Source organism: Sminthopsis crassicaudata, chromosome 2 (assembly GCF_048593235.1).
Source record: "Sminthopsis crassicaudata isolate SCR6 chromosome 2, ASM4859323v1, whole genome shotgun sequence".
In the NCBI taxonomy this organism is placed as follows: domain Eukaryota; kingdom Metazoa; phylum Chordata; class Mammalia; order Dasyuromorphia; family Dasyuridae; genus Sminthopsis; species Sminthopsis crassicaudata.
In genome coordinates, this window is record NC_133618.1 from 521,907,625 (window position 1) to 521,933,155 (window position 25,531).

The window sequence follows — 25,531 nt, forward strand, 5'->3', positions numbered from 1 at the left end:
AGCAAAGTTGCAGGATACAAAATAAATCCACATAAATCCTCAGCATTTTTATACATTACCAACACAATCCAACAGCAAGAGATACAAAGAGAAATTCCATTCAAAATAACGGTCCATAGTATAAAATATTTGGGAATATATCTACCAAAGGAGAGTCAGGAATTATATGAGCAAAACTACAAAACACTTGCCACAAAAATAAAGTCAGATTTAAATAATTGGAAAGACATTCAGTGCTCTTGGATAGGCCGAGCGAATATAATCAAGATGACAATACTCCCTAAACTAATCTATTTATTTAGTGCTATAACAATCAGACTCCCAAGAAACTATTTTAATGACCTAGAAAAAATAACAACAGAATTCATATGGAACAACAAAAGGTCGAGAATTTCAAGGGAAGTAATGAAAAAAAAAATTAAATGAAGGTGGTCTAGCTGTACCTGATCTAGAACTATATTATAAAGCAGCAGTCACCAAAACCATTTGGTATTGGCTAAGAAATAGACTAGTTGATCAGTGGAATAGGTTAGGTTCACAGGGCAAGATAGTAAATAAAAATAGCAATCTAGTGTTTGACAAACCCAAACATCCCAACTTTTGGGATAAGAATTCATTATTTGACAAAAACTGCTGAGAAAACTGGAAATTAATATGGCAGAAACTAGGCATGGACCTACACTTAAAACCACATACTAAGATAAGATCAAAATGGGTCCATGATTTAGGCATAAAGAACGAGATCATAAATAAATTAGAGGAACATAGGATAGTTTACCTCTCAGACTTGTGGAGGAGGAAGGAATTTGTGACCAAAGGAGAACTAGAGATCTTTATTGATCACAAAATAGAACATTTTGATTACATCAAATTAAAAAGCTTTTGTACAAACAAAACTAATGCAAACAAGATTAGAAGGGAAGTAACAAATTGGGAAAATATTTTTACAGTTAAAGGTTCTGATAAAGGCTTCAACTCCAAAATATACAGAGAATTGACTTTAATTTATAAGAAATCAAGCCATTCTCCAATTGATAAATGGTCAAAGGATATGAACAGACAATTTTCAGATGATGAAATTGAAACTATTTCCACTCATATGAAAGAGTGTTCCAAATCACTATTGATCAGAGAAATGCAAATTAAGACAACTCTGAGATATCATTACACACCTGTCAGATTGGCTAAGATGACAGGAACAAATAACGATGAATGTTGGAGGGGATGTGGGAAAACTGGGACACTGATGCATTGTTGGTGGAGTTGTGAAAGAATCCAACCATTCTGGAGAGCAATCTGGAATTATGCCCAAAAAGTTATCAAAATGTGCATACCCTTTGACCCAGCCATACTACTACTGGGCTTATACCCCAAGGAAATACTAAAGAAGGGAAAGGGACCTGTATGTGCCAAAATGTTTGTGGCAGCCCTTTTCATAGTGGCCAGAAGCTGGAAAATGAATGGATGCCCATCAATTGGAGAATGGTTGGGTAAATTATGGTATATGAATGTTATGGAATATTATTGCTCTGTAAGAAATGACCAGCAGGAGGAATACAGAGAGGCTTGGAGAGACTTACATCAACTGATGCTGAGTGAAACGAGCAGAACCAGAAGATACTGTATGATGATGTATTCTGATGGAAGTGGATATCTTCAACATAGAGAAGAGCTAATCCAATTCCAATTGATCAATGATGGACAGAATTAGCTACATCCAGAAAAGGAACACTGGGAAATGAGTATAAACTGTGAGCACTGTTTTGTTTTGTTTTGTTTCTCTTCCCAGATTATTTTTAGCTTCCGAATACAATTCTTCCTTTGCAACAACAACAACAAAATTCTATTCTGCACATATATATATTGTACCTAGGATATACTATAAAATATTTAATATGAATGGGAATGCCTGACATCTAGGGGAGGGGGTGGAGGGAAGGAGGGGAAAATTTTGGAACAGAAGGGAGTACAATGGATAATGTTGTAAAAAAAAAAAAAATTACCTATGAATATGTACTGTCAAAGAAAATGTTATAATTATAAAAATTAATTTAAAAAAAGAAAAGAAAAAAACAAGTGAACACAACAAAATTACAAACATTAGATTGTACTTGTCACTTAATTGACACAGGGAATTTAACAGATGAGGAAACCTTCTACCAATGCAGAATGGCACCTTTTCTGTGATTTATAATCTCAAGAGAGCTACCTGGAGCATTTGCCCAGAGATATCTAACTAGCAAATGGCCGAAGTGATACTTGAATGTAGCTCCTCCTGGCTTGGAGGCCATTCCCTATGCCATGCTGCCTCCAAGATTAAATAATAACATTCAAACTTTTATCCGTTTCTGGGTCAGTCATTAAAGAATTAGGCTCTACAAGAGCAAATTGTGCCATTTCTTTGTATCCCTTGCACCTAGAACAGTGCTTAGCATATGATCAGTGCTTAATAAATGCTGACTGAGCAGCTACATACAGTGGCTAGAGCACTGGCCTGAAGTCAGGAAAATCTGAGTTCCAATCCAGCCTTAGACACCTCCTATCTTTGTGACCCTGGGCAAGCCACTTAATCACTATTTACTTCATCTCCTCATTTATAAAATGGGAGACACCAGAGAAAGAAACAGTGAACCATTTCAATATCTGCCAAGAAAACCCAAGACTCAAGATGAATCTGAATGTGACTGAACACCACCACAAGCTGCTTGATTGATTACTCAATCTATTGCCCAGTCATGATTTTCTTTTTGGCTTTTTGTTGGGCTCAAGTTAACTTTTTTTAAGGCTTTCAGATCCTTAGGACTTTACCCCTCTGAGGTTTAGTGAATTGTTTTAGAATTTACTAATGACACAGTAAATTGCCCTTGTAATGGTCAAAATCAATATAGCTGAAAGTTCAAGGCTAAGAGGTCTAGCCAAGGAAATAATGTGAAACCATCCCTAAGAACTTTGAAATTAGCCAAAGGCTAAAAATATTTGCAGATCCTTTGATAAATAACAAAGTAGTCATAGGTGAACCATGTTCACAAGAAACACCTCCCTTTCTCTCCACCTCCACAATTAGCAATCATCTTATCCACCATTCTTAATGATCCCCATTATTTCCAATAGTGGACTTTTGACTGTCCTATCAAATAACATCATAAATCTGCAAATATACTTACCCAATCCTATCCTAGTTTCATCATCTCTGTCACTGTTCTTTGTTTCCTAACAGGCATATGTGTATGACATCTCTATTTTGGTTTAGAATGTTCTTATCAAGGGCAGTCAATAATGGTTTTTCTAAGTAAAATTCAGACACCATAAATTCTCTTTTCAAAGGCAGTCCAGCAGAGGGAGACAGAGAATGAGAGTAAATCAAAAGACTAGCTTTTCCTACAAGTCTAGTTGACTCTTAAATTCTGTTTGGGGGGGGGGGGGGGGGAAATAGGAACATTCAAATTCCAAATGGTTATAATTTGCTATGCTGCTTTCATTTTAATATAAATATAAAGGATATTGACTTTGCTTTCTTTATAATGTGCTCAGCTCTAAGAGCACCAGACTATAACTGGAGCAGGTCAAGTGAAACTTATCCTAGGACACTAAAAAAAAATTTTATTTTGAAAGATTCTGTAATTTGCAAGTGTGTTAAGTGTATATTTAGATCTATCACCTTCAAGTCTTTTTGTAGAATGAAAACTAATAAGGTTAGCACCTAGTTTGAGAGGACCACACCTGTAATTTAACTGGCATAGGGAATTTCCAATGGAGAAACTCCCTTTTTCTTAAATATATATACTCTGCATTGTAATCTTGGAGAATTCCCTAGTCTGCTCAGGATCACACAGCCAATATATGAGTAAGCTTAGTTCCTCCAGACTCTCTATCCAATACTACATGATGCCCCTCTAACTAACACCTAGATAACAAGAAAAATTACTTAAAATAGAAGTTACTAAAAGTTCCTTTTCTCAGTGGATGCCTACCAGGTAAGTTCCTCCCTGACCTGGCCCTACACTGTTCCCTGATAAAGGAACCTAGTTCCTACCATGCGAAGTTACAAAGCCAGATCTATAACTAAAACAGGGCAGCTAGGGACTTTGGCACTGCACCAGAGGATTGGACTTCCCCCCAACCCCTTCCCCTCTGTTGGTCTAGATTAGTGGTTCTCAAATGTTTGTTCTCGGTATCTTTATACTATTAAAAAATTATTAGATCTTTCCAAAAAGTTTTTGTTTATGTGGGTTGTATTCATGATATTAGAAATAAAAATTAATTTTGAATGTAGAACTTCTGAAAGGGTTTCAGAGACCTCCAGGATTCCCTGGACCACACTTTGAGAACCACTGGCCAGGAACATGGTACAAGGAAAAAGATAGATAATTGATTTGGAGACAGAGAATCTGAGTTCAACTTCTAGCTATGCAATATCTCCAGTAAGTCATTGATGTTCTATGTTCCTAAATCTTCTCATCTATTAAATGAGGGAGTTGTACTAAATGACCTCTGATTTCCCTTGTGCATATAACTATTTTTGGTTTTATTTGTTTGTTTGTTTTTTTAATCCTAAATATGCTTCTGCCTGGGGTATATCTCAACATAGAACCATGAGTCAGAGTCCTGAATTTCCTCTACGATCAGCTGAATTTGTTTCAATTGTTTTTTATATTATCCTGATATGAACTACAAAGCTGATCAGAGGGTATGAGCAGTGCTGTTTGCCCTATGTGTCATTTCAAGTTGCCTATCCTTGGCACCAATATTGCTAGTTAGAACTGTGCCCATCATGATAAATTTGTTTTTTTTTTTTCATCTGAAATTAATTCAACAGGATTCAACAGACTGGTTCTACAAACAAATCTTGGAGCCTGGAGCATGGAAGAGGTGAGAACGCTATCCCTAAGTCTAGCTAGCTCTTCTTTGATTTGAGTTGTTACAAGGTTTTCTATACCTCTTATGAACAACAAGTACTTTTACATCAAAGGTCATTGGTTCTCCCCAAGTCTAGCTCTTCTTTTTAAAAAATCAGCAGTAGTTCTGGGGCAAGTATAACATCATATTTTGAAATAAATATACCCATGATATGGAAGAAGGACCTTTTAGCAAAGGTTGTTGGCCTGTGAACCTTTTGTACAGGTACAAACCATCCCCTCCCAGCCTCAGCTATGGTGTCTCAAATTCACTACTGCCCTGCTCCATTGTTCCATTAGGACTAGTGGGACTTTCTTTGATGTCAGAATGCTCAGTGCCAATCTTAGAGTAATATTTCTCAGAGGTCCCAGAGAAATAAACTCATGAGACCATTGATATATGATGCTATTCTGAATCTTTCCATATCTATCTACTTTTACCCTCAGTTCAACTATCTGAATTAAAAAGGAGCACATAACTCAGGGCTCAGGCCAAAACAGTAATGAAAGCATCTGTGATGAGAGGTAAAGAAAACAACAGGATCTTGCTCTGATCTGGCAAGAAGAATATCATCCAAGAAAGCAGCCGAAATGCCCAATTTCTTTAATTCACTAGAGCAGAAGGGCATAGGATCATAGATTTAAGTTTGGATCATGGAAGACATCACTGATTTCCCAGAGGAGGAAACAGGCCCACAGAGATTGATGAAAATAAAAAAACTCAGTAGGTGTCTTAGGCAAAACTGAGCTTCAGGTATTTCTGACTCTGTGTATTATTCAGCTTTGATGCTCAATGCTCAAAGCCTCCTAAGCACTTTCACTTGCCTCTCCTTTCTGAGTGGAAGGCAAAAGAGCAGAACAATACATTCTTCCTAAAGCTTCTCTTTATGAAGGGCTCAGGATTTTCCAGCAGACTTCATTTTCCATAGGCTGATCTTCTTGGTTTCAATCCCATCAACATCATTTTCTTTTCACCTTCCTTTTGTATATTGTCTTCCCCTATCAGATTGTAAACTCCCTGAGGGAACAGATTGTATTTCTTTCCCTTATTTGTACTCTCAGAATTTAGCACAGTGCCTCATACATAGTAGGCATTTAATAAATGTTAATTAATTTACTGAACTTAGGTCCAGTGCTCCACTCATCATGTTACTTAGCTGCTTTAACACAGGGGTGGCATATTGGGCCTAGGGACAGGGTCTATATTTAGTTAAAAAAAGAATGTGTTGATCTAATTTATTTAGACTTGAAAACCCTTAATAAAGTTCTTCAGAAAAGACAATTTTTTTTTTCAAATTGAGTCATTGTGGGATTAAGGGGAATGCTTTTTAATGAACAGGAAATTGACAGAGGACAGAGATAAATATTTCTCTAGATTAAGATATGAAAGCAGTTTAAAAAAAAAAAAGAGGGACTAGTTCTCATATTTTAAAATAAATATATCCATGATATGGAAGAAGGAGCACATTGAAAAAGTTCCCAGTGTGCTCGTTACAGTAGATCAAGCCACTGGTAATAAACTACATGGAGATATTAGAAGCCTGTATAAATGATTATTTAAAAAGTAAGTTTAGTGTTGGCAAATATATGTGAATGAATGAATGTCCAAAAACATTATCTAACTATAGGACCTAAGATCTTGTGAGCTTGCTTGGGGCTCTATAATTCTTACCATAAAGTCTGTGGCTGCTCCAGAGTTGGCATGCCTGAGGTAGACGGGATTCACATTGAAGGTCTGCTGCAACTTGAACTTGTCTTTGACCCTGTGGGTAGTAAAATGGACATTGATGGCTGAGGCCTCTTCAGAGGCAGATGATAATGTTGCATGTGTGGCTTGGCAGCTGCACTCACCAAAAACCAGTACAGTCAAAGTGAACCATCATCCACTTGGAAGGATTGAAAGTAAACGAATCAGCATACTCAATACCCTTCAAAAACACCCGGAATTCAGGACAAAGGAAAGCAGTTCCTGCATATGCAGCATCAACATGGAGCCACAGGCCTTCTCTAGCACCTGTTGAAGCAAAAAATCTACATGACTCCACGAATTCTTGAAATAAGTTACTATGGATAATGATGGATAATGCAATTAAGAGTCTGTCCATATCTATCCTTAGTTTCAGTTCAATCATTTGAATTTAAAAGAAGCACACATCTCAGGGCTCACACCATGACAGTAATGAAATCACCTATAATGAGAGTAAAGAAAACAGTAATATTTTGCCCAGTTCTAGGACCGTACTCAAAAGAAATCTGAGTATTTGATTTCTTTAATTCATTAGGACAGAAGGTAATAGGATCATGGATTTAGAGTTGGGATCTTGGAAGTCATCAGAATCCTGGTTTCATAGAGGAGTTTAAAAATGTTTCTCCTCTTAAGTTTGGACTTGATTGAAATTTGATTGTGGCCCAAAGTGCAAAGTGGAGCCCAAACAGATCTGTGGCATAAGGCATTTTCAATTTGGGTCTGAAAAACAAAACAAAACAACAACAACAGCAAAAGAATAAGGGATGGAAGTAGGACAGATGGGACATGATATCCTCTTCTTTTAAGAGGAGTCCAAATTCATTCTTGCTTAAATCCTAGGGATAAAATAACCTAATTTCTTATTTTTTCATATAAAATAATCCATAAACCATCTCACTTCCTTTCTTCTATCTTTAAAGAAAGATGTACATAAGCATGGGCAAGGAGTCTCATAGCCTAGGTTAAAACCTGCCTGGCAAAGCCTACCTAAAGTATTGTTGGATAGAAAAGTGCTTTGTAAACTTTAAAACATTATGTCAATATGATTTTTGTTATTGTGATTATCTGTTCTTCCATTTTAATGAAAGGAGTGTCAACAAATCTAGCAAACCCTAGCTTAAATTACAGGACAAATGTTATTCTTCTCTCAGATTATCTAACTTTGAAATCCAAACAATGATGTTTGGAGTTCCTATCATTTTGCTCCTTTCCATTGTCTCTTCCCCCTACCCTCTTCTCCCATTGACCTCAAATGGAGACTTGTTTACTGAAGGCCCCATACACCCTAATAAGTTGGTCTGGACTCACTAAGATGCAGGAACAGAAGTCTCTGAGATTTGTGTATGGCTAACTCCTAAGAAAAGTAACAAAGTTGGATAAAGCTAAAATTTATTCCTTTCAGCAACAGTCACTGAGAGAACGATAATACTGACTAGCTAACAAGGAGCTCTTAGCTACCTTCTGTGACCCTTCTGCTTCTATAATAGACAGACCTTGGCAGCTCAAGGAAAGGCAGAAGTGAAGTCCCCCCAAAGCAGTTCCACACTGTCTGTAAATTTATTGGTGTGTTTAACTCCCTTCACCAATTTAGACCACGACCCCCTCAATACATAATTAGTAGTCTTTGTGAATTGCTGTATTTTTTCTCCCTACCCTATTCTCAATTAAAAAAAAATAATAATAAATAATAAATAAGTCTCTCTGAATTTAAGTAAGCTGGTCCTTGGACAAAAACATACAATTTTGTAACCAAGGCTACATTCAAAGTCTTTCCAGCTTTGTAACTGGATCTTTGTAACTGGATCTAACAGATCCAATACTCTGCTGGCACAGCTTCAAAGAATTCAAGGTGACCTCCAACTGACTAATAAATATAGAAAATCATTGGATAAGTCATCTTAGTCAGACAGGACATATACTTACAAATAGGTCCCAGCTCTGCCAAACAGTCAAATGCACAAACACCAGTGGTCCCTAAGGTAGCACACACCTGAAAAGAAAACCAAGTTAGATTATCATGGTAGATGGGTTCAACTTATACATCTGATTTCTTTTAAAAATGAAGCTCCAATCATAAATATTAAGTCACCAGTTATTCTAACATCACTTACAATATTAGATTATTTCCATTCCATTTTTTTTAGCTTATTACTTATCTTCTCTCATCAAAAGCCCCTTTCCCACATTTTCTATCATTCAAAATCACATCAACTTATTTCCCTTCAAGTCCCCTTCAAGCCTCATGATGTGCATTCATTCATTCCAACTTACAAAAACAGGCACTAGGCCTTGTTTCCTGTCCTCTTCAATTGCTTTCTGAAGGGTTTCACCTCGGAGGGAGAAATTTTTATCTACTGGAAGGAATTTCATCTTCACAAGCGAAATCAGACCAGCCTTTTCAACTGAGGAATGGGCCTAAACAAATGAGAGAGAAAGTCATTAACTCCTAACACCTGATATCACTATAAAATCACATATTTAATCCAAATCTTGCCACCTGCACCACTCCCCATTTTGTAAATGAGGAAAGAGGGGCCAAAAAAGATTAAGTGGCCTATCGAAGGTCATAATGTTATAAAGTAGCTGGAGTCAAGTACTTTCCCAGACTGACTCATAGTACAGTTGTAACAATAATAATGATAATAGCATATACATATAAGCATATATACCTATATATTTACTTTAAGATTTATAAAGCACTTTACATATCTTAATTCATTTGATCCTCACAACAATCCTGTGAAGTAGTTGGTACTATTATTCCCATTTTATAGACAAGGAAATTTAAACACAAAGAATTAAGTAACTTGTATAGAGTCACACTAAGAATATCTGAGGCAGGTTTTAAAGGGGATTAAATGTCATTTCAGGATAAAGAAGCTCTAGAATATCACATACTGACTTCAGAATTCATCTTGTGAAGACAGTGACAACTTGGAATTTCTGTGCCTGGGTCAAATTCAGTTGAGTAAAGGATGGGGTTAAGGAGAGGGGAGGACAGTGACAGGAAGGCATAGCAATAATTGGCAAATCATATATATAAACAAGCCAGGAAAGAGAAAGCCCAACCTCTGAGAGTCCAGCCTTCATCCTTCACAAAGACTTTTGATAGGAAAAGAAAGTGGGCATGAGAGGACCCTAGAACAAAGGTCAATAAACTATGACCCAATCTAAATCTGGCCCACTGACTGTTTTAATACATATTTTGAAAAGTAAAAACTATTCTTAGCTCAGAACAGAAACACACAGTTGGCCAGATTTGGCTCTCAGGCTGTACTTTGCTCACCCCTGCTCTAATAGTGTCAATCCAGACCAAGAGAAGACCATGACTAAAAGTATAAAGATGACAGTCATGATAGTAAGGAAGGATTCATTCTCTCCTCCAGAGACTGGCACTCAAGAGTAAAACCCCAATACAACCTGGTCTATACTCCAACGATATCAGAAAAAAGAAATGATTCACATGGTCCAAAATATTTATAAGAACGTTTTCTGTTGTAATAAATAACCAGAAACTAAGGCTATATCCAACAACAGAAGAATGACTGAACAAATTATAGATTATGAATGTAATGGAATATTATCATGCCATATGATAAAATGTGAGATGATAAAAGGTGACAAATGACAGTGTGACACATCTGTCACACTAAGAGAAACTGGGGAAGGTTTATATGAATTATAAGGAGTGAAATGAGCAGAACCAGAATAATTTGTACAATGACTACAGCATTGTGAGAGAAAACAATTTTGTAAGAATTACGGCCCATGATCAATATAATGACCATCTAAGACTCCAGAAGACTCATTTTGAATTACAGAGATGATGGGCTAGAAGTACAGACATGACCAGCATGTACGTATATTTTTGCTTGACTGTACTCATTTGTTTCAAGGGAGGGTTTTTTGGGGGGTGGGGAGGGAAAGAATTATGGGGGAAAGGAGAAGAGTAACAGTGATTTTTTTTTAAAAGCATAAAATATTTTTAAAATTACACAGAAGAAAATAGAAGTAAATTCAGAAGAGAATATAGACATGGTAATAATGTTAGTGCTATCATATACAATTCTCATTTCCTGACATTTTTTTGTATATGAAATGTTTGTGTTTGTTGATATCAGTCATATTCATAATAACCAAAAAGAAAAGTTATTTTTCAAAGTCCGATTCCCCTTTTGTCAGTTCCCTCTCTCAGTATAGGAGATCTCACCTGGTCTGAGGCATAAGCAACAAGCCGAGAGTTCAAGAAAGATTCGTCCACATCTGGCTCAGACACTTTCATGTCCTGGATTTTGTTTTTTCTGGCTGCTAGCAAAGCTACCAAGGTGGATTCGCTGACTGTACTCTGTGAAGGGAGAGAGGTCTTGAGTCCAAATATTCCAGAATATATTTCATTTTATTTTATTTTGGTTTTGTGACTTTCTACTCTATCCCCAAAAAAGAAAAATATCTCTGCCTAAGTCTGATACTCATCCTCCCCCTTTATTTTCCAGTCTCTATCATCTTTTCCTGTTTGTCCCATGTCCAAGTCATGTACTTAATCTGAATATATCTCTTACTAATTTACTAAATTCAAAAAGAAAAAAACCCCCACCATACTAAAAGAATTATCCTGGAAGGCACAGAAAATGAGAAGAGAACAACCAGTCCCACGTGAATAATTTAAGTTTCCAATATTGAGAAGTAGGGAGGAGATAGAGGTAGGGGAGGAAGGAGAGACACATGGAAACTTATTAAACTTATTCACTTAAAAAAAAAAAAAAAAAAAAAGATAAGGGCAGTTTGATGGTGCAGTGGATAGAGCACTGGCCCTGGAGTCAGGAGAACCTTTGTTCAAATGTGTTCTCAGACTTACAACACTTTCTAGCTGTGTGACCCTGAGCAAGTCACTTAACCCCAATTGAAAGAGAGAAAAGAGACAGAGACAGAGAAAGAGAGTGGGGGAGAGGGGGAGGAAGAGGGAGGGAGCACAGAGCTACAAGGCATTCGCAAAGTCCTTAGGCTCTAAATTTTAAAAGAGTCATGAACTTGGAGTCATGGACTTGGATGGGAGAAAATGACATTCAGGGACTCACTCTCTCCATCTGTAAAATGGCATCTTCTCTCCTTCCCAACTCAAAACATATGTTAGCTAATCAGCAATTTAATAAGGAAGGACTAAACTATGAAAATAAGTGAAATCCCATACTAAGAGAATATCTCCTTACATTTCATTTGGAGTTCTCATATATTTCCTTATTTATAATATTCACTTTCAGAGCTATTTCTCAAAATTCTCAAGTGAACACTCTAAATTGTTTCATATTCCACAAAACACAAAGGCATTCAGACTTGTGAAGGACAACATGGCCAGATCCTGATACTCTCTAGCTGAATTGTGCCAAAATACTGACTTGTATCCTGGTGACAGGATGTTGTTCTTCCAACAATGAGCAATTTAACACCCAGACTCTGGCTCTATTATTTTCAGCAAATTATAGAATAATTGAACTATTTAAGTAACTCTGGCTTAGAGAATCTTAGGAGAAAGCAACATAGGAAAACAATATTAAGGCTACAAACTTATCGTGCTCATTTCTCCCCTTTCTCTCCAGTTTTCTAGAAGCTATGAATTAAATTTCCTATGTAATCTACAATCCTCACTTATCCAGTCTCACAATATGGGTAGGAAGGAGTTTCTGTCTATGTGTAGTTTGAGGATGGCTGGGGAGGGAAATAGGGGAAGTCAGGTTCATATGAATGTAGTAATGATTTATTGATTTTCTTTTAATGAAAGAAGACAGGGAAGAGGGATAATGGACAGAGAGAAGAAAAAGCAAAAAGAAGAGAAAAGGGGAAATATGAAATGAAAGAGGTAAGGATGAGGGAAGAATATGAAAGAATGAAAAGGAAAGGAGAAGAAAAATAGGAGACTGGGAAGAAGAAAAAGAAAGGGGAAAGTGGTTAGGGAAAGTAAAATTCAAAAGGATATATTATAGCGTGAGTAGTATGAAAGGGATACTTATAAACAGGAGGCCTAGACAGCTAGAAAGGCACATTTGTCATTCACTTCCTAAACCAGCACTTTTTCCTAATTCCAATTGCAAGAGCACACCATCATCTGAGGCACCTGTAAGACACCTCCTCCCTGGCTGCTTGGGTGGTGGTGTAGGAAGTGTTCTGGGAGGCCTAACATTTTTGCCAGCCAATCCATGACATTCATCTCGAGCTCAGTACAGGCTGGGCTGGAAGCCTGGAACAGAGAAAGGAAAAAAAAGTCAGGATCTAAATCCAACCTGCAAGGAATATTGCCATGCACCCATCCATAAGATTAGGAAAAAGCTACTTATCTGCATAACCCTAAATCAAACCACCTTCCCTAGCGTGGGAATCAAAGATCTCCTGGAGTTTGAAGAGATCAGTGAGTGACAGGCAAGCTCCCGGCTTTCACTTCCCTCCCACCCTCTAGCTCCCAAGTGGGCTAAGGGAAAGGGGAGGAGGGAACTTCCAGGCAGCTGATTATCTCTCAGTTAGAAGTCAGCTAATCCCTTAACAATGCGGGCCAGGGTTACTAATTCCATCTGGCCAGACAACTGAGAATATGCCTGGGGGAGATTTAGATAAACAAGCACTTTCCCAGCATATCCCATAAGAGCAGAATTGGGGAGTAGGGCATAGCTTAAAGTTTGAAATTTTTGGAAATAAAATAAAGTATTAATTTATACAGAAAGTAGAAAAAATATATTATTACTCACTTAGGACAAAAGTATTACTCAACTTTTTTTTTTGGTTATGAACCATTTCTCAGAATGTTTTACAATGCATAAAATAAAATACATCAATTATATTTAATCAGTTATATCAAAAATAAAGATGTCAGGGTTAAGAACTCTTGCAATAGAGATAATATAGACTAAAACTATAAGTTCAAGGAGTGTTGGAAAAATGACAGAAGGGAACTTGGGGGTGGTAGAGTGATGATACATCTCCATATCAAGAAGAATAACTATGCTCTCTCACAAAACGTTCTTTGTTGTCACAGTTAGAGAAAGGAAAAAGGAAAACGGTCTGATGGAAGATGCCATGATTCCTGTTCTTGTTCCCCCTCCTAATAACAGCTTGTTTCCCTGATCCTGCTACTTACCCAGGTGAATCCTAAACAGTTAATAGCATCTGCTAACATGTCTCCTAACAGAGACGGCCAGGAGGTCAGAGCTGGAAAGTAGGCGTGCATATGGGGACTCTGCCAGTGGACCACCTGGGAGAAAACATGCAAAGAACGTCACATCTGAGGTCCAAGTTCCTTCCACAGTACAATGAAAAGACATAGACAGGAGGCCATTTACTCTTTCGAAGCAAAATCCAAAGAACATTTTCCCTCCATCAATTCTAAAGTCACCTGAAATCTTTCATATCCCAAAAAAGTCTTTGGTTGAAAGGAAACAATTTCGTCCCATCCAGTCAAGAGGCAGACAGATATATGTGTGCATACATGAGAGATCACTTGGCCTAATAGTTGGTTCTTGAAATCACAGAGACCTGGGAGGCTGACAAAAGCTGTGTGACCATAGGCGAATCAATCAACTTCTCTGAACCTTAAGAAATCCTCTAAGTCAGAGACAAAGTCTACTAATACGGCATTTCCACACCAAAGAAATTATTGGTTATGTTTTTAACATAACCAGTCTAGTTGTAATCTTAATATTTTACACTAGAGAGGTATGTTTCTTCTGAATGTCTCCCCACTTCATTGGGGCATGTTTTAGAACCTCTGGGATAAGATTAAAACTCCCCTATTAGCATTCCAACTGTTTACAACTGGGTCATTGCTACTTCTCCATATGTTCTATGTGTGATACACACACACACACACACACACACACACACACACACATGCTGTTCCAACCACATTACCCCTATCTCCATGCTTTCTCACTAGTTTGTCCCCATGCCAGAATGCACTCCTCTCCACCTCCACCCTGGTTTTCTCCAAGAATCTTTTCAAGCTTCTTCTTTTACATGAAGTTTTTCCTGACAACTACCACCATCACCCTCAGCTGCTAGTACCAACAACCTTGTATCTTTATATGTATATATATATATATATATATATATATATATATATATATATATATATATATACATATATATATATATATATATATATACATATATATATATATATATATATATATATATATATATATATATATATATGTGTATATATATATGTGTATATATATATATATGTTGCATCCCCTGATAAAATACAAACTTTCTGGGAAAGGAACTATTGCACTTTATAGATCAAGAGCTCAGCACAGTGCCTGGCTCATTGATTGATTAGTTGATTGTAACAGCACCATGGGGAAATGAAATAAATGCTCGATCATCACACAATTCCCAACGAAGGCCATTTAAGTGTGCTCATGGATGCCTTTGGGATTCTGATATGCAATCTATGTGAATGGGCCCTCGCCTGACCCACATATGGTGTTTTTAGCATTTTCCTGGTGCTTTAGCTGCCCAGTGTCTAAAAAATTGTGCAAATAGAATTATTTCCATTTTTCAAATAAATTAAGTCACTAAGCTAAGCTTACAACTAGCATGTAGTAGAAACAATACGTAAAATGAAATCTTTTCATTCCAAATTTGGTGTCTCTTTTACCTCACCATTAAATGAGGAGTTGGACAAGACCATAAAAGAAGCTTGTTCTTGATCATGTTTGCTTTTACTCTCCTAACCCCTTTATTCTTTCTCTCCAATTTCCTCTTCCACTACTCCCCCCATTCTACCCCCCCAAGTCTTCTGCTTCAACCCAGTTTGATCTTGTCTGCAACCCTGACACTTATTCCTGCCCCTACATCTTTGCTAAAGATAGCCTGGAAACTTCTACATCTAATACTCTTCTCCTACCTCCTTCTCTTTGTCTATCCAAACTTAACCAATTCATCAATGCCCAATTCAAATCTTTTCACCTCAGTCCTTCCCTAACAACTCCAGTCCAGTGATGACCACATTAAACTCCTTATTCCTTTCTAAATTCCTATGAACAATTTGTCTATATTGTATCTTTATCTTAAGCTCTAACAGCTTTAAAAACTACACTAAAATCTTTGGAACATCCTAAATATCACAACGTAATATCCCTAATTTCCTTAAAAGCACAGCTTACATAATTCAGAAGATCATAGAATATTATAGTTGGAGGAATCTCAATGGTTAACTAGTCAAATGCTTTCATTTCAAACTGAGGCCTGGATAATTGAAATAAGTTTTCTAAATTAGAATTTTCAACCAGATCATGTGGTTTGAAATACACTGTCCCTCTTGTCTTTTCTTTACCACTTCCTTCACCAACACAACTGTGTTGCTTCTCCTATATGTTAACTAACTGACACAAATCTTATGCTCAAGGTCCTATGGTCTGAATTTGCCAAAATTATTTTTACAAACAGGACATTTCTTCATGTCATTAATGTTTCCATAAAACAGAATGGACTTCTTATTACTTCTCCCATAAATGAAGCACTAATGCTTTACTAATTTTAATTATCAAGTCACAAATCTTGTAATATTATTGTGTGACTTTAACGTATGCAAAACTCATCTGAAACTATAAAAATCATCTCTAACCCCCTCCAAAAAAGCACAGTTTAAGCACTGCTTCTTCTACACTTCTTTTCCTGTTGCCCCTATAATTAACACTTTCTCCCTCTTAAGATTATTTTGCATATAGTTTGTATTTATTTAGGTGCACATTGATTTGCACTACAGAAGGTAATTTCCTATAGGGCTTCCTTTTTTGTTTTTAGCTTTTTATTCCCAGGGCATAGCACATATTAGATGCTTGATAAAGTATTATTGAATTGCTAAACATTTAGTGAACTGAATCTTTTGACTGTACTGTTACCCCTCAGTGTTTGTAGTTACTTATGACAATAGCAACAACTAACATTTATATAACACTTATTATGTGCCAGGCACTATGCTAAAATCCAACAAATAGTACAGGTGCCTCGCACATTACAGTAAGGAAGATATCAATTTGAAACTTGCCTCAGAGATTTGTCACACTCATGGTAAATATCAGTGGTAAAAATCAGGAATTTGATAGGGGTGCTTCAATTCCATTGCCAGAACTCTTTCCCCTTTACTTTACAGAAGTCTTAACCTAATAGACCTCAAACTCACTGAAGTATCTTACTCATATTTATTCTCCAGAGAAGTTCATAATAGCACAGTTCACATAGCAGGTATTTAATGATTGTCTGCAGTATGGATGGATGGATAGATGGATGATCACACTAACCAAAGATACGCCTCCAGGAGAGCCAAGAAATCAAGGAACTACTGCCCCTACTATATCTCAGGAAGCTGGTTCAGTCTTTGGGATTAAAGGTTATAGCTTATTATCATTCTTCAACAATAACTGTTGATGGATTCCCCTTCACAACTGCTACCATCTAGTGGTTATATCAAGAGTTTAAACATCAGCTCTAACTAGATAAATTAATCCTGATGAGACTTTATCAAAGGCAGACAGACACCTATTTTCTAAGATAAGCATCTTTGGCTCCGCCTAGCAACAACCACAAAATTTCATTACATCAAGCAAATAAGCTGTTTCTCCTTCACTTTTTGACCGTTACTTTGCTGGCTTCCTGCTAGGCAAGGAGACAGGAGATTGCAGCTGCCAGATTACAGTTAGCAGAGGGGTCATCCTACGGAGTGGAATCACTGATCATCTCATCCAGGAAGCAGCTCCTTCTGATAAAGTTTCACTTGTCTGTTTTTTGTTTTAATGGTATTTTGTGTTGGATGGTTAAAAAAGCACTAGAATTATCAGAAACTTCTTCCCTTCATTTCATTGCCATGTCTCACTTTTACTTTTTTTGATTTTCACTTTAATTGATTCTCTTTACTGCACTCTCCATTCTAGTCATAGTGGACTACCAGTTGTTCCCAAACATCACTCATGATAAAAGTAGCCCCCCGAGTTTTTAAGATACTCTTTCACCTCCACCTGGATTTGAATTTCATCACAGGACAGCTCAATTGCCATTCCCAAAGGATTTTTCCTGATCTCCACTCCACCACATATTCCAGTCCTTGTAATTACTTTTTAATATGCTGTGTATAGCTTTTGTATTTACATATCTGAGTACATATTCTCCTTCTCCATCCCACTCCACCCTACACTACAACAGAATTGAAGTTCTCTGAAAACAAGTAACATTTTTTAAAATCTATCGTCAATGCCTTACATGTAGTAAGGACTTTTTGGGGTCTCTATCTCCAGTGCCTTGCACATTATAGGTGCTTTTTGTTTCTATCTTCAGAATTTTGAACAAAATAGATTCTTAATAAATGTTCAGGAAGTATAATGGTTTTACTAAGCCACATGGAACAATACTGGGACTCAAGCATTCCATGTTGATAATGTCATTAAATTTCAGAATATTAGAACTAGAAGAAACTTAAGTTTTGCAGATTAGGAAACTGAAATCTAGATGAAAATGAAATAGTAAGGCCAAGCTCATACAATGAGTTACTGGCAGAGTCAGAACTAGAAATCTGCTGACTCTTAGTCCAATATACTTTCCAGTACAAAAGTAGCCTCTATTCAGTTTAAGAAACGATCACACAATAAATAACAATTTAACTGTGAATAATGCATTGTGAGTCACATTCAGTGGCACAGGTTGAATTAAGTGACCCTTAAGTTGCTTTCCAAGGCTTAAGATCCTATAGTCTTAAGAAAAAAGTTTTGCATTTTAGCTGAATTCTGGAAGATAGGACAGGAGTATGTGACTCTAGTCTAAACTCAGAAAGCCACTCAATTGTGAGTGGCTTTTCAATCATAATCATACCTCAACTATGTCCCCATTTCTACAGTTGTCATATGGAAAAAAAAATTAGTTCCTCTAGTACTTTAGCAGGAACTAGTAGTAAGCACAATCACAATAATAATAGGAAATAATAATAAATAGCTAGTGTGTTTAATAACTTTAAGATTGGCAAAGCACTTTAACATACATTATTTTTCATTTGACTCTCACCTCTTTGAGGTTGATGTTATATATTATTCTGATTTTATAGATAAGGAAACCAAGGGATAGACAGCCTGGTAATATAGCAAATAAATATCTGAGGCAGAATTAAAACCCATATCTTAATGACTCCAAAACTAGGTCTACATACACTATTCTAAGAGTGCTTCTCTCAAAAGAAGAAGAAATAATCCTATTTAGTTCTTGTATACTGGTATATTATTCCATTCCTTTATTCCTAGAGTCCCTATCCCAGTCCCAGACAGTGACCCACTTGGCACTACTAAGATTAGTGCATTCCAACAATGATCTCCAAAGTGGGAGTAGGTTCCTTTGTGAATGAAGCTTTAGACCTGACCTCAAACATGTGTTATTAATCCATGGGAGAGTGGGGAAAGAGATCTCACTACAATAGTTCTTGGAGCTATTCTTTTTACCCAAGACTTTCCTGTTTCCCCCCTTCCTCTCCTCTAAGCTATCCACTACAGCTATCCAAATACCATTAGGAAAACTGTACATACAATTACCCACTGTTGTCAGATCACTTCCTGGTGGATTCTGCTTTGGAGGTGGTGACCAGCTTCCTCTCTTTTTAAGTGGAACAAAGTAGATCATAAAGGATTGCATCTATCATTGTGTTATCAATATTCCTAAACCCATCTCTTCCAGACTCTCTCTTACTGAATATCACCATCCTTTCAGTCATCCAGGTTCACTTAGGTATCATCTTCAATTCCTCATTTTCCCTTATCTCAATAGTTTCCTTATTCAATTAGTTATCAAATCTTGTTGGTTCTGCCTCCCTATCTACTTTCTTTTCTCTACTCACACAGCCAGCCTTATCACTTCATGTCTGGATTATTGCAATAGTCTACTAATTTATCTTCCTTCTTTTGGTCTTTTTCCATTCCAATCCATCCTCCACTCAGATGCCCAATTTTTCTAAAACATAGGTCTGATCATATCACTCCCCTATTCAACAAAGTGGTATGACTCCCAGTTGATTCTATGATAAAATATTATTTCATCTTGGTATTCCTTTTTTGTATGGTTTATAATTACACAATTATTAGTACAGTAGTACATGTATATAATTTATAATAAGTAAATATACACATATTGGGGATTTTATGCAAAAAAAAAATTTATCGATGAGGATATGAGATCAAATAAGTTTGGAGATCACTGTTTGAATGAAAAGAAAAGGCATGAGTCTGCCACTCACAAACCAGTTTGCTTGCCTTTATTCCATTGATATAGACCACATCCCTAAGCCACGTTCTATCACATAAATGTGTTCTTTTAAAAATAAATTAAAATGGACTTTTGGACCCAAGAGAGATAAGCAAAAGAGTATAAGATAATATGCTTCAGTCATCAGTTCAATGCTGGGCTAATTACTTTACTTCTTTGGTTTCAATTTCCTCACCTGTAAAATGAGGAAGTTGACCGAGATTAATTCCAAGGTCCTTCCAAATTTCTGTTTTAATATGTTCTCAAGTCTCTTCTTGCGCAAACATTCTGGGATTCTATCAAATCAATCCCCATAACTAGAAAAGTAACACAGAACACACACCTCCTTATAGGCAGTGGGGAGGCAGACTGGGAAGAATTTTGTCAGCAAAAGGAATAGCTGACATTTGACATCAGAAAAGAGAGGAACAAATCAGTGTGATAAAACAGAAAGAATACTTGGATGAGGGTTTTAATCCTGACTGCCGCTTACTATCTATGTGATCTTAGGAAAGCTGTTTAACTTTTATTGGTCTCATTTCCTTCACCTACAAAATGAAAGGTTTGGACTAGATGACCCCTAAAGTGGGAGTTTCTAGTTCTAAATCTATGACTGATGATGACAAAGTCTTAAAATGTTAAAAACAAGTCCAGTCCAGCCCTGAAATCCAGTGCCCTGAAGCACCCAACTCAACAAGGCAAATGACACATTGACAGTCACCATCAACACATCTGTAAGTGCTGTCACTGTGTCCAGTGTCCCCATTAACTCTCTAGAAAATCCAAGTTAAGTATCACCTGGTATCACCTCATACCAAGTTATCTGCTCCTATCTTCAAATTGGCACAACAGAATTGTCTGTCCTTTTCCCTTGGTGTTGTGCCCATTTCTTACCCCAGGCATAATGATCTTCTCAATGTCTCCAAAAATGGTATCCCAGCTGTCTGGTTCCACAGGGGCGCTGTCAGGCAGCTGGCTTCTCATGTAACCTGGCTGCACGTCAGGTGTAACACGCCTCTCCCTCACAGTGCTCAGATAATGGAAAATATAATCTACCATCTCCTTTCCTGAAAAGAGAACAGAAGAAAGAGGCTACTCTTTGTGACTTAAAGGTACTTTTATATCATTATCCAGACCTCATCATGCCTTTTGACCCTAAAAAAGGATGTTGGAGAAGAAAAAAAGGGATGGAAGAGCTATCTTTCAGCTGACAATATTTTTCCCTATTTTTAAATTACAAACTTTAAGAACATCGAATAAAATAGACATTTCCACATATGTAACAGAACAAAAAGAGAATTATACATGAAACTTCAGATCTCTACTGTATGTGCTTGCTTTTCTTTTTAAGTATATAGTAAGCTAATTCAATTTGTAATTTTCAATGTTATCCTACTTGTCTATGATACTTTTTGCCATACTTTTTTGTTTTCTCTGAATTTAAAAAAAAGATATTTCAGTGACCCTCTTTTCTTTCTTTTCCTTTTCTTTCTTCCTTTTAAAAAAATCTTATCCTTATTCCTCATTTCCCTTCCACTGTCCACTATTGGAAAATTTAAAAAGAAGAAAAACAAAACTCATGTAACAAAGATGCACAGTGAATCAAAACACACTCCTTCACTGGCAATATCCAAAAATATTATATCTTATTTACTTTCAGGTGGCAATGTGTTGAATTTTTTGGACAGTTTCAGTTTATATGCCTTTCTCCCTTGTGGGCATATTTCCTGTATGCCCAGTCACAAAGATCTTTATTAATTCTGGACCACTTATTACTCCTAAGAGGGAAAAAACCAAAATGTGATACAGAATAAAGTAAGAACAATTAAACAATAAAAAGTAAGAACCAGAGGAACAATTTATTTAATAACATGAAAAAGATAATTTTGAAAGACTTAAGAACTCTAATGAATGTAATGACTAACTGTGAATCCCGAAGGAACTCAAGATGGAATATGTCTACCTCATGATATAGTCAACGGATTCAAGATGAAGACCAAGACACACATTTTTGGACATGGTCAATGTGGGAATTTCTTTTTCTTGACCATGCACATTTGTTCCAAGGATTTTGCTTTTCTTTGCTTTTTTTTTCTTGTTAAATTAGGAGGATTGAAATGAAAGGGTAAAAAAATAAATTCTTGTTAATTAAAAATGAAACAATTTTTTAAGGAAACAAGAAAAAAAACAAAGTAATCTTTCTCCTTTCCCATTTTATAGAACCATTTTAACATAAAAAAATTTATAGAATCATTTTATAGAAGTCATGGAATAACATAAAGTTTATATAGATTCAATTACAAAATGTTCCTTAAAGAAATAATGATTTAAAATGTGGGACATATTCAGTGTTCATGACTACTCTATATAAATAAAATTAAAAACGACAATACTAGAATGTCATTAAGTTTCATTTCTTCCCTGTTCTAAGGAGAAATTTTTGAGTTCTTTTATCTTTTCATCCTTTTTATCAAAGCCATCTGAAAACAAATAATATGGTTTAAGAACACCTGTACCAATGCCTCATCTCGTCTCTCTCTCGCTCTCTCTCTCTCTCTCTTACACACACACACACACACACACACACACACACACACACTTCTCTGACCATATCCTAATCCTTGAAATTATAGTCATTTCTCTAAGTCCTCGAGAGACAGAAGATTTTAATTCTCTATCAATAAAAAGGGGAAAGAGTATATTTATGCAGCATTCTGGAGTCTGGGGGGAAGGGGGAAATATTCCCCAAAGTTGAGTTGGCACCCCTGACAAATGCTTCCTCTTATTTCTCCATGGCTGTTCCTAGCTTTTTAAATTTCAATCAAGTTCTCATTAGTATAATAATGTCCATGTAAAGTTCTCATCTGGTGGTTTTGGGCAAAACTATGAAACAGGCCAAGTTTGTGGTAAGCATCTTTCCCATTTTTCCTTTCTGTTTCCCTCAGTCCCTTATAAAGGTGCTCTTGCTGCCTAACTCCAGAGAATCCTCTCCAGTTCAGCACCAATTCCATAGGTCTTTCCATACTTTTTTGCTGAGGCAGTTGGGCTTAAGTGACTTGCCCAGAGTCACAGTGCTAGGAAGTAGTAAGTGGCTGAGGCCACATTTGAACTCAGGTCCTCCTGACTTGAGGACTGGTGTGCTCTATTCACTAAGATATCTATGTCTATGGAAAGACAGCTGCCCCTGTCTTTCCATACTCTTAACACATCTGGACTATATCTTTAGTTTCTTCTCCAACTCCCATGAATTCTTGTCTCAGAACAAATATCCACAGAGAAAAAATTCTATGAAGTAATTGTCTTTTTCTGAAAGAAATTTATTAAAATGAGTTTAGACCACGTTAGCATATTTCTATTCCTATGGGATATTTAAGAGGAAATTCCTTTGATGCAAAATAATGCCTCCTTAATAGTGGAATATCAGGAAATAAGGCAGGTTAGTAGAGGAAATATGTTGGGTTAGGAGCACTGGGAAAAGCTTTCTTAGAGCCTCATAAGTTATGCAAGATAGACAGTAATGTTATTCTTCTTTACAGGGATCCTTAACCTGGAGCTATTAAATAAATGGATAGGTGTTGTGTATATACACATATGCATATTGCAGTACATCTCTTTATATATACACATGAACATGTGTGTATATGTAGATGTACAGAGATACATATAAATGTATTCCAATATAATTGGTTTCCTTTGTAATGTTATACATTTTTTATGTATTTAAAAACATTATTTTGACAAGTCCCTAGGCTTCACCAGACTGCCAAAAGATTTAATGACACAAGAATGATGAAATGGTTGAGACAAGACTATACTTTGAAGAGAGGAGATTAGTAAGACTGGTTCTAGAAATATATTTATATGTAGAATGGGAAGGAAGAAAAAAATATTTTGCATAAGATATATATGTATATTGTAAAAAACTACTTTTTTTCCTTTTTTTAATGCCTCCAGGATATAAACTCCTCTGATAAGCTTTCAAATCTATTCATAACTGACCTATTTCTACCTTTTCAATCTTTTGTATACATTATACTTCACCATACATTCTATTAAGCTATACATATACTGTTCCAACAATAATATACCCCATATCTCTATGCTTTTGCAGCAGCTTGTCCCCATGCTAAGAATGCAGTCTCCCTCATCTCCACCACTTAGAAACCCTGGTTTCCTTCAAGAATCAGTTTAAGTTCTACCTTTTAGAAGATGTTTTTCCTGACCATTACCTGCCCTCCCCAGTTATTAGTGCCCTTCCTCCCAAACTACTTTGTATTTATTTGTATATATGCTGACTCTCCTGACAGAATGTAAAGTTCCTCGGGTCTTTTTAGAAGAGAAACACAGAAACATAGAAACAGAGAGAGAGAGAGAATATACATTCAGTCTCACATTACTTAGTAAAAACAATACTGTACACCATAGTTATATTCCAAAACTTCATAACAGACCACCAGGAATCTGAGCTGCCCAACTGATAATTCTAGGAGAGACAGAAAAAGTAATATACAAATCATTTACCTCTCTCTCTGTATTCCCTCAGGTCCATGATGTGTCTCTGAATCCTCTGCTCCTTTTACAACCAAGTTAGGTTTTGTCCTGATGTGCAGAGTCACTGTAGAAGGCTTTGAGCAGATAGAGTAGCACAGCTTCCTCAAAGGACTCTTCAGGTTCCTCATTCTCCAGGCAGCTTTTATCCCTCCTTTTATCTAAAGGACTCACGTCATAGGGAGGCAACATCTTTTCTCCTCGTGTCAACCCCACTCCTTTGTTCCCTCCAGGATCTATTTGATTGTCCTCCTAGGCCTTTGATGCTTCTGGGTATGTATGTATGTATATGTAAATTTCCTCCCTTTTCAGTAATCTTTTCCTCTGATATTAAATAAACTCTTACTCCACACTTTGGTGAGTAATGACCAGGATCTGGGCTTGTCAAGATAAAAAGGAGTTTCTGAATTAATATGACTGAAGACCAAATATGGGCAGTTTCCCAGTAAATGTGGGTGGACAGCCACCCAGATTATTCTTGCATGTGATTCTTATAATCAATGGAATCTAAAACAAAATATCATACAACTTTTATGAACAGCCACTTGATCATTAGTTTGATCATAAACTGACCCAGAAGAACAAGCTGATTTCATTCATTCCATTAACCTTCTATTATCCTTTTAACTCTAGGTTTACTATTATACATTTCTATTAGCAAAGTTTGATGGAAAAGGAAAACTATTTCTCATCTTTTCTCAAAGAGATTTTTGATGTATGGGAACTAGAAGTACTTTAAAAACCATTTTACAAATGATTACATACATACATATTCACACAGATTCATATATACATTTACTTGTTCATACATAGTTACATGTTTGAAAGTGCTTTAGAATCTAATAGCCTGAAGTAAAAAAAATAAATAACAAAGTTTAGGAAAAATAAACAAGTTAGAATTTTGAGTCTTCATATCCAAATGATAACTAGGATAGTAGTTGAGACTTTTCCTCCAAAATGGCATATTATCTCAATTTTCCTACATTCAACAAATATTTATTATGTGATTAAAATGTGCAGAGAATTTAGGCCCTTTAGAAGATAGCAAAATAAAATACCTACCTTACGGTTTATA

At 36.3% G+C, this 25,531-nt stretch overlaps 1 protein-coding gene across 2 annotated transcripts in view; it reads right to left on the minus strand.

Moving 5' to 3' along the window:
- The window catches only part of HDC (histidine decarboxylase), a 31,069-nt gene extending 6,486 nt beyond the window's left edge, over positions 1 to 24,583 (minus strand). The window contains exons 1-9 of one of the 2 annotated variants that reach the window (XM_074294476.1): positions 24,430 to 24,583; positions 20,803 to 20,975; positions 13,766 to 13,879; positions 12,752 to 12,874; positions 10,853 to 10,987; positions 8,914 to 9,057; positions 8,566 to 8,632; positions 6,747 to 6,909; positions 6,568 to 6,658 (exon numbers count right to left, since the gene is read on the minus strand). In XM_074294476.1, the coding sequence (XP_074150577.1) occupies positions 6,568 to 6,658; positions 6,747 to 6,909; positions 8,566 to 8,632; positions 8,914 to 9,057; positions 10,853 to 10,987; positions 12,752 to 12,874; positions 13,766 to 13,879; positions 20,803 to 20,975; positions 24,430 to 24,457 (1,038 nt within the window). In that variant the 5' untranslated portion in view covers positions 24,458 to 24,583. Of the gene's footprint in view, positions 1 to 6,567; positions 6,659 to 6,746; positions 6,910 to 8,565; positions 8,633 to 8,913; positions 9,058 to 10,852; positions 10,988 to 12,736; positions 12,875 to 13,765; positions 13,880 to 20,802; positions 20,976 to 24,429 lie in introns of both variants that reach the window. The other variant, XM_074294475.1, reaches the window with a different exon arrangement.
- Positions 24,584 to 25,531: the final 948 nt, after the last annotated feature.